At 47.0% G+C, this 13,866-nt stretch overlaps 1 protein-coding gene across 1 annotated transcript; it reads left to right on the plus strand.

Moving 5' to 3' along the window:
- The first annotated feature begins 229 nt into the window (after window positions 1-229).
- CALM1 (calmodulin 1) lies at window positions 230-11,483 on the plus strand. The gene is made up of 6 exons (XM_030883595.3): window positions 230-456; window positions 3,262-3,292; window positions 4,462-4,605; window positions 7,007-7,113; window positions 7,545-7,680; window positions 7,852-11,483. Exons 1-6 carry the CDS (start codon window positions 454-456, stop codon window positions 7,878-7,880), a joined length of 450 nt encoding a protein of 149 aa, XP_030739455.1. The 5' UTR covers window positions 230-453; the 3' UTR covers window positions 7,881-11,483.
- The last annotated feature ends 2,383 nt before the right edge of the window (window positions 11,484-13,866 follow it).

Consider the following 13,866-nt stretch of genomic DNA (forward strand, 5'->3'; position numbering starts at 1 on the left):
ACTCTTCGCCGCACCTGTCCCGCGACCCTGCGCCTCTCCCCTCACCCTTCGCGTATGGGTCTCCAGCCCCGGCCCGCCGCGGCTTGCGCGCAGGGGCCGGCGGGAGGCCGGGCGCGCCTGGGGGCGGGGCCGAGTGGCCAAGGCCCGGCCCTCGCAGCGCAGCTCAGAACGAGGCGGCCGCGGCTGAGGCGGAGGGATACCGAGCGCCGTATATATATCGCGGAGCGCAGGCTCGCACTTCGACAGTGGTGCTGGGAGTGTCGCGGACGCAGAGCCGTTACTCGCAGTTGGGCGGCGGCGGTGGCGGCGGTGGCGGTGGCATAGCGCTCAGCGCTCACAGCGCCTTAGCAGCAGCAGCAGCAGCAGTAGTAGCAGAGGCACCCCTGCGGTCACAGCCCCGGCGCAGGTGCAGCCACCCTTGTTCTCTCTGCTCTTCCTCCGTTTGCTCGCACCATGGTAGGTCGGGAGTGGCAAACGCCGGCGTAGCAGCTGCCGGCCCATGATTTCTTCCCCAATTTTTAGTTCAGACTATTTTTTACTCCTCTTTTTCTTTTCTTTGTTGGGTTTTTTTTCTTTTCTGGGTGTTACGAAGCAGGTGCGGTTTAGGATGCATTCCGGATTTGCATCTCGGTTTCCTCGGCCAGGGATCCTCATTTAAATTTTCGTGCGTCTTGGAGCTGGGATTGGCCGTGGGCTGTCCGCGGGCTGGGGCTCTGGCCCCAGCTGAATCGGAGCCATCTGCATCCACCCCCCTCCCCCAGTCCGCACCACTGCATCCAGCGCGCCGCACCCGGGCTGCCCGCAGCGCTTCGCCTCTGCCCCGGGGGGCGGGGGAGCCGGGCGGGGCCGGGCACTAGACCCTGGCTCGCAGGCAGCTGGGCGGGCGGGCAGCGGAGAATGAATGGGCCGGAGCGAGCCGGTGGCGCACGTTGCTCCTGCCGGGATGTGGGGGGCGCCGTCAGCCTTCCCCCAACACTGCTGTCCCCGTTGGGCGCTCTCTCCCGGCGCTCTTTCCTCTTCCCTCCCGGGGGGCGCGGCGCGGGCGTGGGCTGGGAAGGAAGGAGCCGGGGAAGGGTGGGGTGGGGGCAGGAAGGCGCGGGGTGGGGGCGGAGAGGGCGGAAGCGGCGGGCCGGCCGCCCTGCACCCGGGCGGGGCCCTGCGGCGTGGCCGGGGCTCGTGTCTCGTGGGTTCGTCCCCCTGCAGCCCCCCACCCTGTGCGGCAGTAAAGGCGTGCGGGAGCCTCGGTACACCAGGAGGTCCCTTCCCGAGGGAGGCGCTCGGCTCGCGCTAATTGGGGCGGGGGACAGGCGGGGGAGGAGGGAGCTGGCGCGCAGCTCGGCTTCCAGCAGAGACGCAAAGTTTCTGCTCTGGGAGGCGGTGGCGGCGCGGCGGGCTCGTCGCCTCGGGGAGCAGAAGCGGGTGGGGGGCGCGGGGCGGACTGGGCCTCCGCCTGCCGCGCAGCCGGGGGTTGGGGGTGGGAGTGGGGGTCTCCCTGGCCTGGGAGGGCGGCGCCCCCTTGAACCCGCCTGCACTCGGGGCCCGCTCCCCTGCCCGGCCCTTCGCCCGGCGTTTTCTCCGCCCCGAGCCACTTCCCAGTCCGAAGGGAGATGCCCTCCACGTTTCCGCTTTCTCTGCAGCCTCTAGATTGCCAGATGCGGCTGTGCGCCTCGCTGGGTGTTTTCCATAGCCCCTTTCCTCTCTCGGCGGGCAGGGCTGACATCACCCACAGCGTTTTCTGGCTTGGCGGGGTGGGGAGGTGGCTCCCGGCAGGTTCAGCGCACCTTCGCCCCCAAGGCCAGCGCGGTCCGGTGGTCGGCGTGTATTTCTTTGTCGAGGAAGGCTGATGCTCTCGATAACCACTCTAATGCGAGAATTTTGCGGCGAGGTGAGACTGTCTCCACGGTGAGGTGACAGCTTCTCTTGCGAGGTGTGGCAGCGCTTCCTGTTGTGCAAGACAGACGTTGCCCTGGCATTACGTAAATCATCGTGTCTCCTTCATTCGGTATAAAGAAGACCAACGTGCTATGTCTGGGTTAGAAAGGAAGGAAGACCCAGTTCTAATTTGAAAACATAAGTGTCTGATGTAAATCAGTATATGGGAACATCATTCCTATTGTGAAAGCTTTCACTTATGAGTTAGAATAAACTTAATGCCGTCAGCTTTCTAATAGGACTTATTCTGGAACTGGCTTCATTAGGCGTCCTTCATTAATATAAAAATACATATTAGCTCTCCTTGAGATCTCGAATTCCCCTGGCTGGAGGCACAGGTTCAGTGTTGCTGAGGCCAAATAATGCAAGTGAGAATTACCTTCGTGGCCGTTACCACCTCTAGTCAAGTATTTCTATTATGAGCAGCTCTTATGTCATCCATAAAGTAGGTAAATATTCTCTAACAAAGTTAATAGTTCCTCTCCAAAAAAGGGAGGGCGCAGTCTCAATAATTATTATGTAGTTTCTTTGTACTTAATTTTTGCAGTTTTCTAACAGCTCAGCTGTAGGACAGTTCCATTTTTTCCTGGCTCCTGAGTCAGGATAATTTGACCAAGGGCATTTAGCTGTTCTAAATTTTAGGCTTTTAACAAATAGCTGCCTAATTTAAATGATTGGAAAGCACTTGTTACGTGAGAATGAAGTCGGTAGGATAACCCATTGCTGTATATTTTTTTCCATTGAATTGTGTCTCATAAAATAGATATAAAAGCCTGTTAATCCAACCCAATGACATTATGTAACGCCAGTTTGGAGCTTTGGAGTGCCTGCAGCAATGCGCAAGGTGCACTAAAAGTCTGCCCCTGGACCCAATCCTGGCTGCGGTGACAGCAGCAGCAGGCTGGGTCCCTTCTTGGATGGAAGCGGGGACTGTGGCACCCCTGGTGCAGTAGGTGGCGCTCTTCTTTCTCAGAGCCTGCCCCTGCAGCCGATGCAGTGGGCCTTTTGCCACTAGAGGTGCCATTTTTCAAACTATGAACTGACCCTTCCTAGTTAGACTGCAGAGCGTATAGCCATAGGCCCAGAGAAGAAAACCCGAAATGAGATGTTGTCACTTCCTTTGCCATCCTTTGTTTTTAAAATAGCGTAAAGGGTTCCCTTTATTCTAATTGTTTTTATTAAATAACTTTGCTGAAGTTTTCAAACAGCTGATTTTTTTTTTGAGATTGATTTTTGAAAGATCACTATTAAAAGTGTAATTGGAAAAACCATGTTGACCTCGATCAAACTCTGGTGGATTGAATTATAACCTTTTCTTTTTCTATGTAGGCTGATCAGCTGACCGAAGAACAGATTGCTGGTAAGTTGATGATTTCAGGGAGTTTCAGTAGACCGGAACTAGGCAGACTCAGTTCTGGTGACTCCTCTGTCCTCTCCCCCTATAGTCTGAGCAGTTTTCTAAGAATTTACTTAAATGAAAACAATAAGCAGAGATATTTAGGTCAAGTGTTACTCCTTGTCAGCGTTTTGGAGATAATGAGAAAGGAAGTAGAACTAAGAATACCCACATATTATACTCTGGAGTATTTGACTATGCTTCACGGTGTGCCAGGCTTTGTATATAATGAGATTGCATGGAGCCTGCTACAAAAATGTAGCAAAAATGTAGTTTAGAATTCTTATGCCATAGGTCTTTTAGTAATTCACCATGAAAGCTTGTACTTGCTATTCTAAATGGGAACGGATGGAAATAAGTGTCAGGACCACTGTAATAATTGGGAAGGGAATGATTTAGTTTATATTTTAGCTTTTAATATTCCCTGGAGAACTTTTTTTTTTTTTTTTTTTTTTGCGGTACGCAGGCCTCTTACTGTTGTGGCCTCTCCCGTTGCGGAGCACAGGCTCAGCGGCCATGGCTCACGGGCCCAGCCGCTCCGCGGCATGTGGGATCTTCCCGGACTGGGGCACGAACCCGTGTCCCCTGCATCGGCAGGCGGACTCTCAACCACTGCGCCAGCAGGGCAGCCCCTGGAGGACTTTTTTGAGATGGTTTCTCTTTAGGAAACCAGGAATGCCTTTGAAATACTCTGAATGCCATGTAGAGAGAACACACTGGTTACGTGGGATTGTACATTTCTGGTAACCACCTCTTCCTATGGCTGTGAAACGGGGAGTTCTTGTGGCTGTAGAAATTTAACAGGAAGGGACCATAAAGGAACATGTGGACCAATCTTCACTTGTCAGATTGGACTTAGGACTAAATTAAGTGTGTTGAAGCTTAGCCTTCCTTATGTGACAATATTGTGGCTTTATGGAACTGGTTACCAGGAATGACGTGTGCTCTATGGACTACTGTGTGAAGGCCAATCCAACAGAACTGCTGTGATCTTTGTTTCAGCAGATAAAGAGCAGACAGTTTCTCTTAACTTGCACAACTTGGATGGCTTGCTTTGGCAAGTTAAGGAAAGGGCGTGCTGTGGCTGGGTTGGGTGAAGACATTCATTCTAAAAGGTAAACTTTTGTTTTCAGAATTCAAGGAAGCTTTCTCCCTATTTGACAAAGATGGCGATGGCACCATCACAACAAAGGAACTTGGAACTGTCATGAGGTCACTGGGTCAGAACCCAACAGAAGCCGAATTGCAGGATATGATCAACGAAGTGGACGCTGATGGTAAGGGCTTTAGCACTATGAACGAATGCCAGCGTTGTGTAATTCAAGTTCAGACATTAAAGATTGTCTTTCAGGTCCCCAGATCAAGGCAAACGTGCAAAGATCCTTTCTGTGGTTTCCTTACAGCCACTGACAATTAAAATAGAAGATTACGGGCCTGCCTTTCGCCCTGCTCACTGTCTAGAATATTTCCTGGATCGGATCACAGTATTGTTCTTTTCCACTCGCCATGACCTACAGCTCAGTCTTTTATCAACTGGCCCATGAGTCTGCACTGAGTCCTATGGGGAAAGTAAAAATAAATAGCCGTAGACCTTTAAAAAAGCTTATTGTCTCTAAGAGGAGAAAAAACCCAAGTGAGGTGGGGGAAGAGCATTCTCAGATGTTAACATGTGGAAGTGAGTACAGTGTGAGCTGTCAGTGTGTTTTTTTTTTTTTTTTTGTGGTACGTGGGCCTCTCACTGTTGTGGCCTCTCCCGTTGCGGAGCACAGGCTCCGGACGCGCAGGCTCAGCGGCCATGGCTCATGGGCCCAGCCGCTCCGTGGCATGTGGGATCCTCCCGGACCGGGGCACGAACCCGTGTCCCCTGCATCGGCAGGCGGACTCTCAACCACTGCGCCACCAGGGAAGCCCTGTCCGTGTGTTTATTGAAGAGGATTTTGAGGATCATTGAGGCTTGGAGGTGGGGTGCATGATGATTGTAGGGAGCAGATTTATAGAAGCTAGTAGAAGGATGTGGAGCCAGAAGGGACAAGCAATAACCCCTCCAGCAGTTGGTCACCATTTGGTTGTTCGTTCCTCTGGACTCCAGAACAGTGGACAGTAGACCTTTTATTGGGCACTTCTATCAGTAAGTCGTTTTTGATCACTTCCCCCCCAAAAGAAAACACGTTTTTTGGAAATAATATCAATTAAATTAATAATTTTAATTTATTTAATAAACTGAAGTAAATTAATCAAATCTACAGACATTGTAGAACATTAGTAAATTTTGAAAAGAGGTAGGAATAAACAATTTGGATCTAGACTACTTTCTTGATGATTGGCATGATAGTAGCCATTAAAAATATGGTATCATAAGGTGATAAAATGGAATTACACTTCTCTGGTAATATACATTTAGAAGCAGGGGTTTTGGGTCAGCTCTTTAACAATGGTTTTACCCCATTTGAACTACTTCTAAAGACTGTTTTCATCCTTAGTAATTTGGAAAAAGGTTTTTCATAGTTCCGTCTCGTTTGACTGCTAAGGGTGACCAGCCATCTGGGAGCGTGGGGTGGCTCTCTCATGTTTTGTGTAAGCCCCGGGGAAGCTGCTTGGGGGCTGGCAAAGTGTATTAGGCCCTCGGGTTTTATGGAACAAGGTGGGGAAAGTTGTCTCAAGGTATAGAATCTGGTACTCACAATGAATAAATGTGATGCCTAAGGACATCGCTGTGTGGCTGTAAGAGAGCATTTCAAATAATTTTGTCTTCCGTGAATGTCAATAATGCTTAAAAATTTTGGAGGCTAAATAGATTTGAAGGAATCTCTGAATTATTATTTTGATTTAAAGGTACTGGTGAAAATGAGTGACTTAACGTAAGGCTTTTTTCTTCTAATTTAATTTTTGTTTCTGTTTAGTTCAAGTAACACTGTTGATCTGGTGACTTGTCTTTGGGGTGTTCATCGAGCTGTTGGTTTTAAAGGAGGAGTTGTTTGGAATACTGGCCATAGAACAGATTCTTCTGACAAAGTTTCCTGAATGTTAATAGTCTGAGCTGAGAAAACACTTTTGAGCCTTGCCCTTAATGGGAAATAAAGATACTGGAGTTGGGGAGAACATGATTAGGTGACTTACCATAATGTGGCTGAGAAATGCCTCCTGGAGAAGACTTTGCAACACTTCATGGTCCCTGGCATAACAAAGTCAACTTTTTTCCCGCTCATAATCCTTTTCTTTCCTAAAAACATTGTGTATTCCTGGTGGCCCAATTATGGACCTTCACCAGCATCGCTAGTGCAGGCAGAGCTAGATCCGAGTGACCTCCCTAACTCTGGGGAAGGCAAACTCAGGTGCCTCCCTTGGGAGTAGAAAGATTCAGCTTGCACTGCTGTGGGCTTTTTTTCCTCTTGAACGGTACAAAACCTTCAGTGGCCAAGAGTCTGTATGTGCATTTTCCTTTGCATCATTAAATGCTATCCTGGGCACTGATCACTGGTTTGAATTAAGTGAATCACATGAAATTGCCCTGTGAAGTATTTGAATAGTTTAAACCTAAGATGGCTCAACATAATAAAACAATTTACCAGTTTGTCCTAGCAAATGCTTACTGTTCTATAAAGTGGTTCTAAAACTATCACTCCAGGGTAGCGTCACTGGAGCGCTTATTTTACATGAGCTTTTGTTTTTTTATTTGAGGGAATGGCACCATTGACTTCCCAGAATTTTTGACTATGATGGCTAGAAAAATGAAAGATACAGACAGTGAAGAAGAAATCCGCGAGGCATTCCGAGTCTTTGACAAGGTAACCCTGCGTCTGCATTGCAGACTGTGCTTAAATATGGCTTTCTGGCTGTCATTTCTAAAAGCTTTAACGTTCTGTTCTAGTTAGAACACTTACCTAACTGCCTGAGCCTCTGTAATCTCATTTTCAGATATCCTGACTTATTGTAGTAACCTTATCAGATGAGAGTAAACATAATAAATAGTAGAGAAATTTTGAACCAAGTTTCTTGATTGTGACTTTCAATTTCTGTTTGCTTTTCAAAAGCCCCTGCAGTGTCTGCATTGCCTGACTGCATGTGTTTAGTAGGTAGAAGTGGGAACTGGAGATGGAGAATTGTCGACATACACACAGTTGGCAGTAACTTGAGGGGCTTAATTAAGTCAAAGGCCTACTTGCCCACAGCGAACCACTATGAGTCCCTACCAGTAACAGTTGCTGAATGTTCACAGGATGGCAATGGTTACATCAGTGCTGCAGAGCTACGTCACGTCATGACAAACTTAGGAGAAAAACTAACAGATGAAGAAGTAGATGAAATGATCAGAGAAGCAGATATTGATGGAGATGGACAAGTCAACTACGAAGGTAACACACCAAGTTTCTTCAGCTTAGTTTTTAAGGTTTCCCTTTAGGATCTATAAACAAGTTAACTGCTTGAACTAGATTTTTTTTTTTTCCTTATGCAGAGTAGAGACGTTATGTTCATTAAAGCTGCTTTTGAAGATAACCGAAAGTTATGATTATTTGTCTTTTCAGAATTCGTACAGATGATGACTGCAAAATGAAGACCTACTTTCAACTCCTTTTTTCCCCCCTCTAGAAGAATCAAATTGATCTTTTACTTACCTCTTGCAAAAAAAAAAAAAAATTCATTTACTCATTCTGTTTCTATATAGCAAAACTGAATGTCAAGAGTACCTTCTGTCCACACACACAAAAAATCTGCATGTATTGATTGGTGGTCCTGTCCCCTAAAGATCAAGCTACATCAGTTTTCCGATATAAATACTTGTCCTACCTTAATGATAAGGAAGCACTTAGTGGACACCTGGCAGGTCCGTCCGCTCATGGTTAATACACTGTTTGGGCTGGCCAGTTTTTCATGCATGCAGCTTGACAGTTGAGCACAGTCAGGCGTTTGTATTAAAAATGAAAAACAAAAAAACAAATTCAAAGCCTGCTCAAAGGGGCTCTAGTTCAATTTGTTACCATAAACCATAAAAGCTGGTTTACTGAAAACAGACATTGAAGATTGGTTTACCTCAGGATGCTGTGGAAGAGAAACTGTCCAGGCATAGCCCCACTAGCAGGATGGCCCTCTTGTAACTTCCCCGTGCCCCTACCTGTCGTGACCGGGACACACCCTGGTGGCATGCCCACGTGTGTTGGTTTAGCCTTGTGTGCATTGTGCTAGAGCGGAGTGGGTGTCAGGCTATCACCATTCATACAAATTTTTAAAAACCTTTATCAAGGGAGCATCTTTGGACTCTCTGTTTTTAAAACCTTCTGAACCATGACTTGGAGCCAGCAGAGTAGGCTGTGGCTGTGGACTTCAGCACAACCATCAACATTGCTGTTCAAGAAATTACAATTTACGTCCATTCCAAGTTGTAAATGCTAGTTTTTTTTTTTTCCAATAAAAAGACCATTAACTTAAAGTGGTGTTAAATGCTTTGTAAAGCTGAGATCTAAACGGGGACAAGGCAGTTGGAGGGGAGGCAAGTGTACCTTTAAATGCCCACAGCCCAGCATTGGGTTTCCCTCCCTCCCTCCCTCCTGAAATCCCAGCACCAACTGCTGAGCCTGAGACCTTGCCTAAAACCAAGCAGATGCCGATTGCTTCATCTTATTTATGGACATGTAGGTCTACTTGTATTTTCACTGGGGGGGAGGGGGGAAAGTGAATTATGGTAACTTAATGATTATTCAGGCGGTAGAGCTCTTAATGAAGGAAAAAAACCACTTTCTCTCAAGCATGTATTTAGGGGTTCTTATCAATTGTGCTGCTGATTACCTGTTTTATGTAACTACTTGAGACCATCTGTGCAAAAGACATGATTTAGTGTGTCTGTAATTCAATCCTCGCTGTGTGTGGTAGAAGCAGTCACTTTTCTAAGCCAGGCTTTTCATGCCTAAAAGACACTACCAGTCACCTTTTGATTCACAGTTTTTAATTTATGATTATACTTACCTTAGACTCCTTTTCCTTTTTCTTTTTGTTTTTTTCGGTTGACTTGACTTTGCTTCCCCACCCCCCAAGTAGAACGAATGCTAGCTCCCAGCTTGAAAGTAACACTCCCAGCCCAGAGGGAATTTTGTGTTTCTTGATAAACCTGTAACCAAAACTCAGAGATGCTGGTACTGGTCTTTGCAGTGGGATTGGTTTGCTTAAAAGCTCCCTAAGAGGCGTTTGGATTTAGTGCAGACCTCTTTTTGAAGTGAAGGCTGAATGTGCATTTTTCAGGGTGTTAACTTGGTTGTATCTTATTAGCGAGGAGATTTGGATTTTGAGTGTTTCTGTGAGAAGTTTTACTTTGCCAGGGAACAGCGGCAGGCTGCTAGTGAGGCAGTGAGAAGCTCTTGGCAGCCAAATGGGTGCATTCGGGGCTGTTTTACGGAGACCCTCAGCTTCTCCCTCTCCTACTTCTTGTCTCTCTGGCACTTTGCAGCTCTTTAGTTTTCCCGCCAGAGGGGTGGGTCAGAGCAGTGGAGAGGAGCCTGCCCATCTGCCTTTGCTGCTGGTCCTTAGACCCGGTGGTTAGAAGAAGAGAGGTTGACGTCATGAGCTGGGCTTGGCTTTCACAACTCCTTGAATCTGGAAGGAACATGTCAGAATACCTCGGGGGTTTTCTTCTGGTGAGACAGGACTGGGGTTTCTCCTTCGAGTAAGTTAATAACCTGGATGTTTCTTGCAGGGAGGTCAAGTAGCCTGACTGTTGACCCACTCTCAGGCCTGTGGCCGATGACCTCCTGGTAGTTTTAAAAAGGGTTGAGGGCGATTTGGCTTGTTTTTCAGAAACTTTGCCTTCTATCTTACCCTTTCACCAAGTTTTTTTTCTAGAAGCTGGGTGGACTCCATGTTAGTGGTCCTGCAGTCTTTCCTAAAAGACTACTCTTGAAACCAGATTCTTGAATGGCCCGGATCCTGTACGGGAACCAGAAACCTTTCCCCCAGGGGATGCTGAGTTCCACTTTGGTGCACCGGGAACTCAGTCCACTGTAGCCTTTCTCTCTGGCCTTTGAGGGGGACGACCAGCCCAGGGGTTGAGTGTTTGCAGTCTGCAGGGGTTTGTGAGAGGAAATGGCTGGAATGAGGTGGCAGTACTGTGAAAGTTGGTCAGCACCTTCCTGTAAACTCTTGCCCTACTTCTAACTGCTCTATAAATATATATATATATATATATATACACACACATATATATATATATATACACACACACACATATATAAAGTGACTAGTTTAACTGGCATCCCGCAGGAGCCTGAGACTTGCCATAAAAAACTGCTGAGTCCTTGGCATATACCTTCATAGTTTTGTTCTCCATCTGTTCAGGGTAGGTGTCAAGCAAGGTAAATGTATCTTGATATTTCAGATGGACTTTTGATGTACTGTTGCCAAGGAAGGTTTTTTTCTGATTTTTTGGCAAACGAATTTTTGCACACTTTAAATTGGTGTCTTTCGGCAACTTAAAACACATTGAAAATTAGCTACTGTACATATTTTTATATTCTCTTTATAAATGCATGTCTGACTGTACTTGTAACCATATTGTAACACGTGGCCGCCCAGTAGGCCTCGTGCTGCTGTGGCCCCGTCGGAGTAGCAGCATATTAGCAGCCCCTCAGCATACTGGGAACTTCTTCCTAAACAAAGAATGTAAATTTGGTCAAGTCTGCTCTTGGTTCATTCAATTATTTTTAACATTTGAATTAATTATTGTATATCCTAAATACATTTATCCTTTTGGCAGTGACTAGATTCCACGAATGTGTCTTAATCTATCCCTTCAGCTGGCGGTTACTATTATCTTTTTTGATCCCTTGAAGTTACCCTGTAGGAGACAGAAATTCTTTGCTGTCTGTATTCCTCAGAGTGAGAAGGTAGTGGCATGGGTGGAGTGTGTGTTCTTTCTCCAAATCTATTATAATGTTCATTAAACATGTCTGTAGCAAAGATGGTGGTAGTTCTTTTGTTACCGAAGTCACCCTTCACCGTGGCGATTTGCGAAGGAGATGTACTCGAACGTTTCTGTAAATCGTGAGATGAACTGTTTGGAGATTTAACCACCTCTCTGATGGGGGACCAACTCTATGGAAATTGTAAATAAGTTCTATTTATAAACCTGGCACTGTATTCAATAAACATTTCTGCAGCCTTTCATCTCTAACTGCGAACTCTGTAGGTTTTTAGCTCGCAATGCTTTCCATTCCTTTTGCTCAATGAACAAGCTACACCTGCCCTCAGCTGTGATTCCACCTGGGCCCTAGCGTGGTAGGGGAGGGACCAGAAACACCACAGACACATCCCACTACGGCCTTACCCTGGTTTTAAAGTTTAGGTGTCAATAGCTGACGTTTTAACACAATCTCTTGGCATATTAATGTATCTGTGTTTGCCTTATGTGGAAAATTCACACCGTAAAAAGATTCATTCCTCTTTAACTTCAAGGTTAATCCAAGTCTCTTTAGGAATTGTGTGAAGAAGTACACTTTAAACATTAGATGGGAATTTAGATACTAGATGGGAATTTAACATTACGTAAGCACATGCCTCTGCCCATGTCCAGAGCAGGGCAGTGGAGGCTACAGCTTCCATGCAGAACCTTGGAGTTGAAACCTTGCCCTTAATCAGTGCCATCGCAGACCCTGGTTTCTAGACAAGGTTCTCTAGCAGGAAAGGCCATCTCCTGGCTGCCACCTGTGTTTCCAGAAGGATCTTCCCCAGGCTGCCTTGCCCATTTCCTTTCTTCCCACTGCACAGAAGCACAAGAGGGCTGAGAAGAACGAGAATGATCACAGGGTAAGCCCCTGCTTTGGCCAGAGGGCTTGAGACACAGCCAGCCCCTCGTCTACAAGGATGGAGACACCACCGTGGGGACAGAGCCCTCTGCTGAGACTTTAGGCCCGGCTCCTAGTTTTGCTTCTGTCCTTCTGTAGCCATAGACAGGTTCTTTACCTCTCTACACCTCAGTTAAAATCAGATTATTGGACGAGGTACATTCTACCTGTGGCTTTCTAGTATTGTGACCAACCCAGCTTGGCGTCACTTGGTGTTTAAATTGAAATTGCAGCCTAAAGGGTGGGAGGCAAAAGAGTGTAGGTATGCTGTACACTTGGAGATGACAAATGGCATTTTAAAAGTCTCAGCAGCTCCCTGTTGGGGGTGGAGCGGAGGGTAAGCTTGCTCTTAACACTGTGATGTAATACTGGAACGGGGGTCAAAGAAACATCATGAAGTGACTTCCGTCCTCCTGGCAGCACAGAAATAGGAAGCTGCCATTCACTGCCTGCAGGAGGTTCAGTCCAAGTGATGTCATCTAGTTTTTCAGCAGTTTTGGTTCAGGAAGAAAAACACATGCACACATTTCCGATTTGAGCTGAACTTCCCAGAGCACTGAGGGCCGGAGCGTCCAGTGACTCATGATGCCTTAGAAGGAAATCAGACTTCAAGTTCTTTTATAGCTGCTGAGAAGCTGAGAAGCTGCTGCTTCTCTCCCACTGCCCTCAGCCCTCTGCCAGGGAGTGAGAGGAGTTCACTCGTGCTCTGGAATCCACGGGAAAGCTGACGGGAGCCCGAGGAACTGCCGGCTCTCCCATCTCACGTCTCCATCGACAATGCCGGAACTTGGGTTAAAAAAATGGTGGCACTGTCCCACATAAGAATTATTTATGTCCTGCCTGTGTGTCAGCAGCTATGGGAGTGAATGTGTAATTTACATATTCAGATAGTATTTCAAATGTCACGTTTTTAAGTTCTGCTTTCACTTTTACAAAGGTGAAAGGTCAGTGGTTCGGCTCCCTCTTCACTCTTTGTGAACATCCCATTCCCTTCCATAGCCTGGCAGAGGCCTGCCTCTTCCTGTTCCTCCTCTTCTGGGTGCCCTGTGGTCCTATCGGAATTCTGACTACTCCTTGAGAAATGCTCACTGCCCCCAGCCAGGAGCCCTTCTCTCTAGTATGGCTGGACCTAGCCCAGATTTGTCTAACACCATGAGAAATGAAGCCACCTGGTCACATCTCACCTCTTCTCTTCTTCGCCAAAGTCTTGATCTTCAACTGGAAGATGTCACACAACACCCCGGGGCTCCCACGACCTGATTCCAACTCAAGGTTGGAGACACTTCCCTAAACCCCAGAAGTGGGTGATGACCCAATGGTTGGCTAAACCCTAGTGAGCTCATCCTTTTTGGAGCGTTCCGGAGGGGAACTCAGGGTCTGAAAGCAGCTGTTCAAACAGAGCAAATCCTTTAACTCAGCTCTGCAAATAACTGCCCGGCCTTCCCATTCAGGCTGCCACCTATGGCCAGGAAGGAATTCAGAGCATAGTTCTTTTGCTGTTTCTTACTGGGAGCGCCAACTCATTAGAGGAAAAAGTGAGAGTGCTGTATTCTGATGATTTGTTCTCAGGTTCAATGCCTACAATGTTCAGAGCTCAGAATTAGAGGACTTCAAAATACTGGAAGGCTCAGTATCAACCTTTTGAGGAGCTTTTGCAGGCTATTCATAGAAACATGAGATACAACCGCCAAGTAGCGTGCCAATGAACAATAT

Source organism: Globicephala melas, chromosome 2, assembly GCF_963455315.2.
Source record: "Globicephala melas chromosome 2, mGloMel1.2, whole genome shotgun sequence".
In the NCBI taxonomy this organism is placed as follows: Eukaryota; Metazoa; Chordata; class Mammalia; order Artiodactyla; family Delphinidae; genus Globicephala; species Globicephala melas.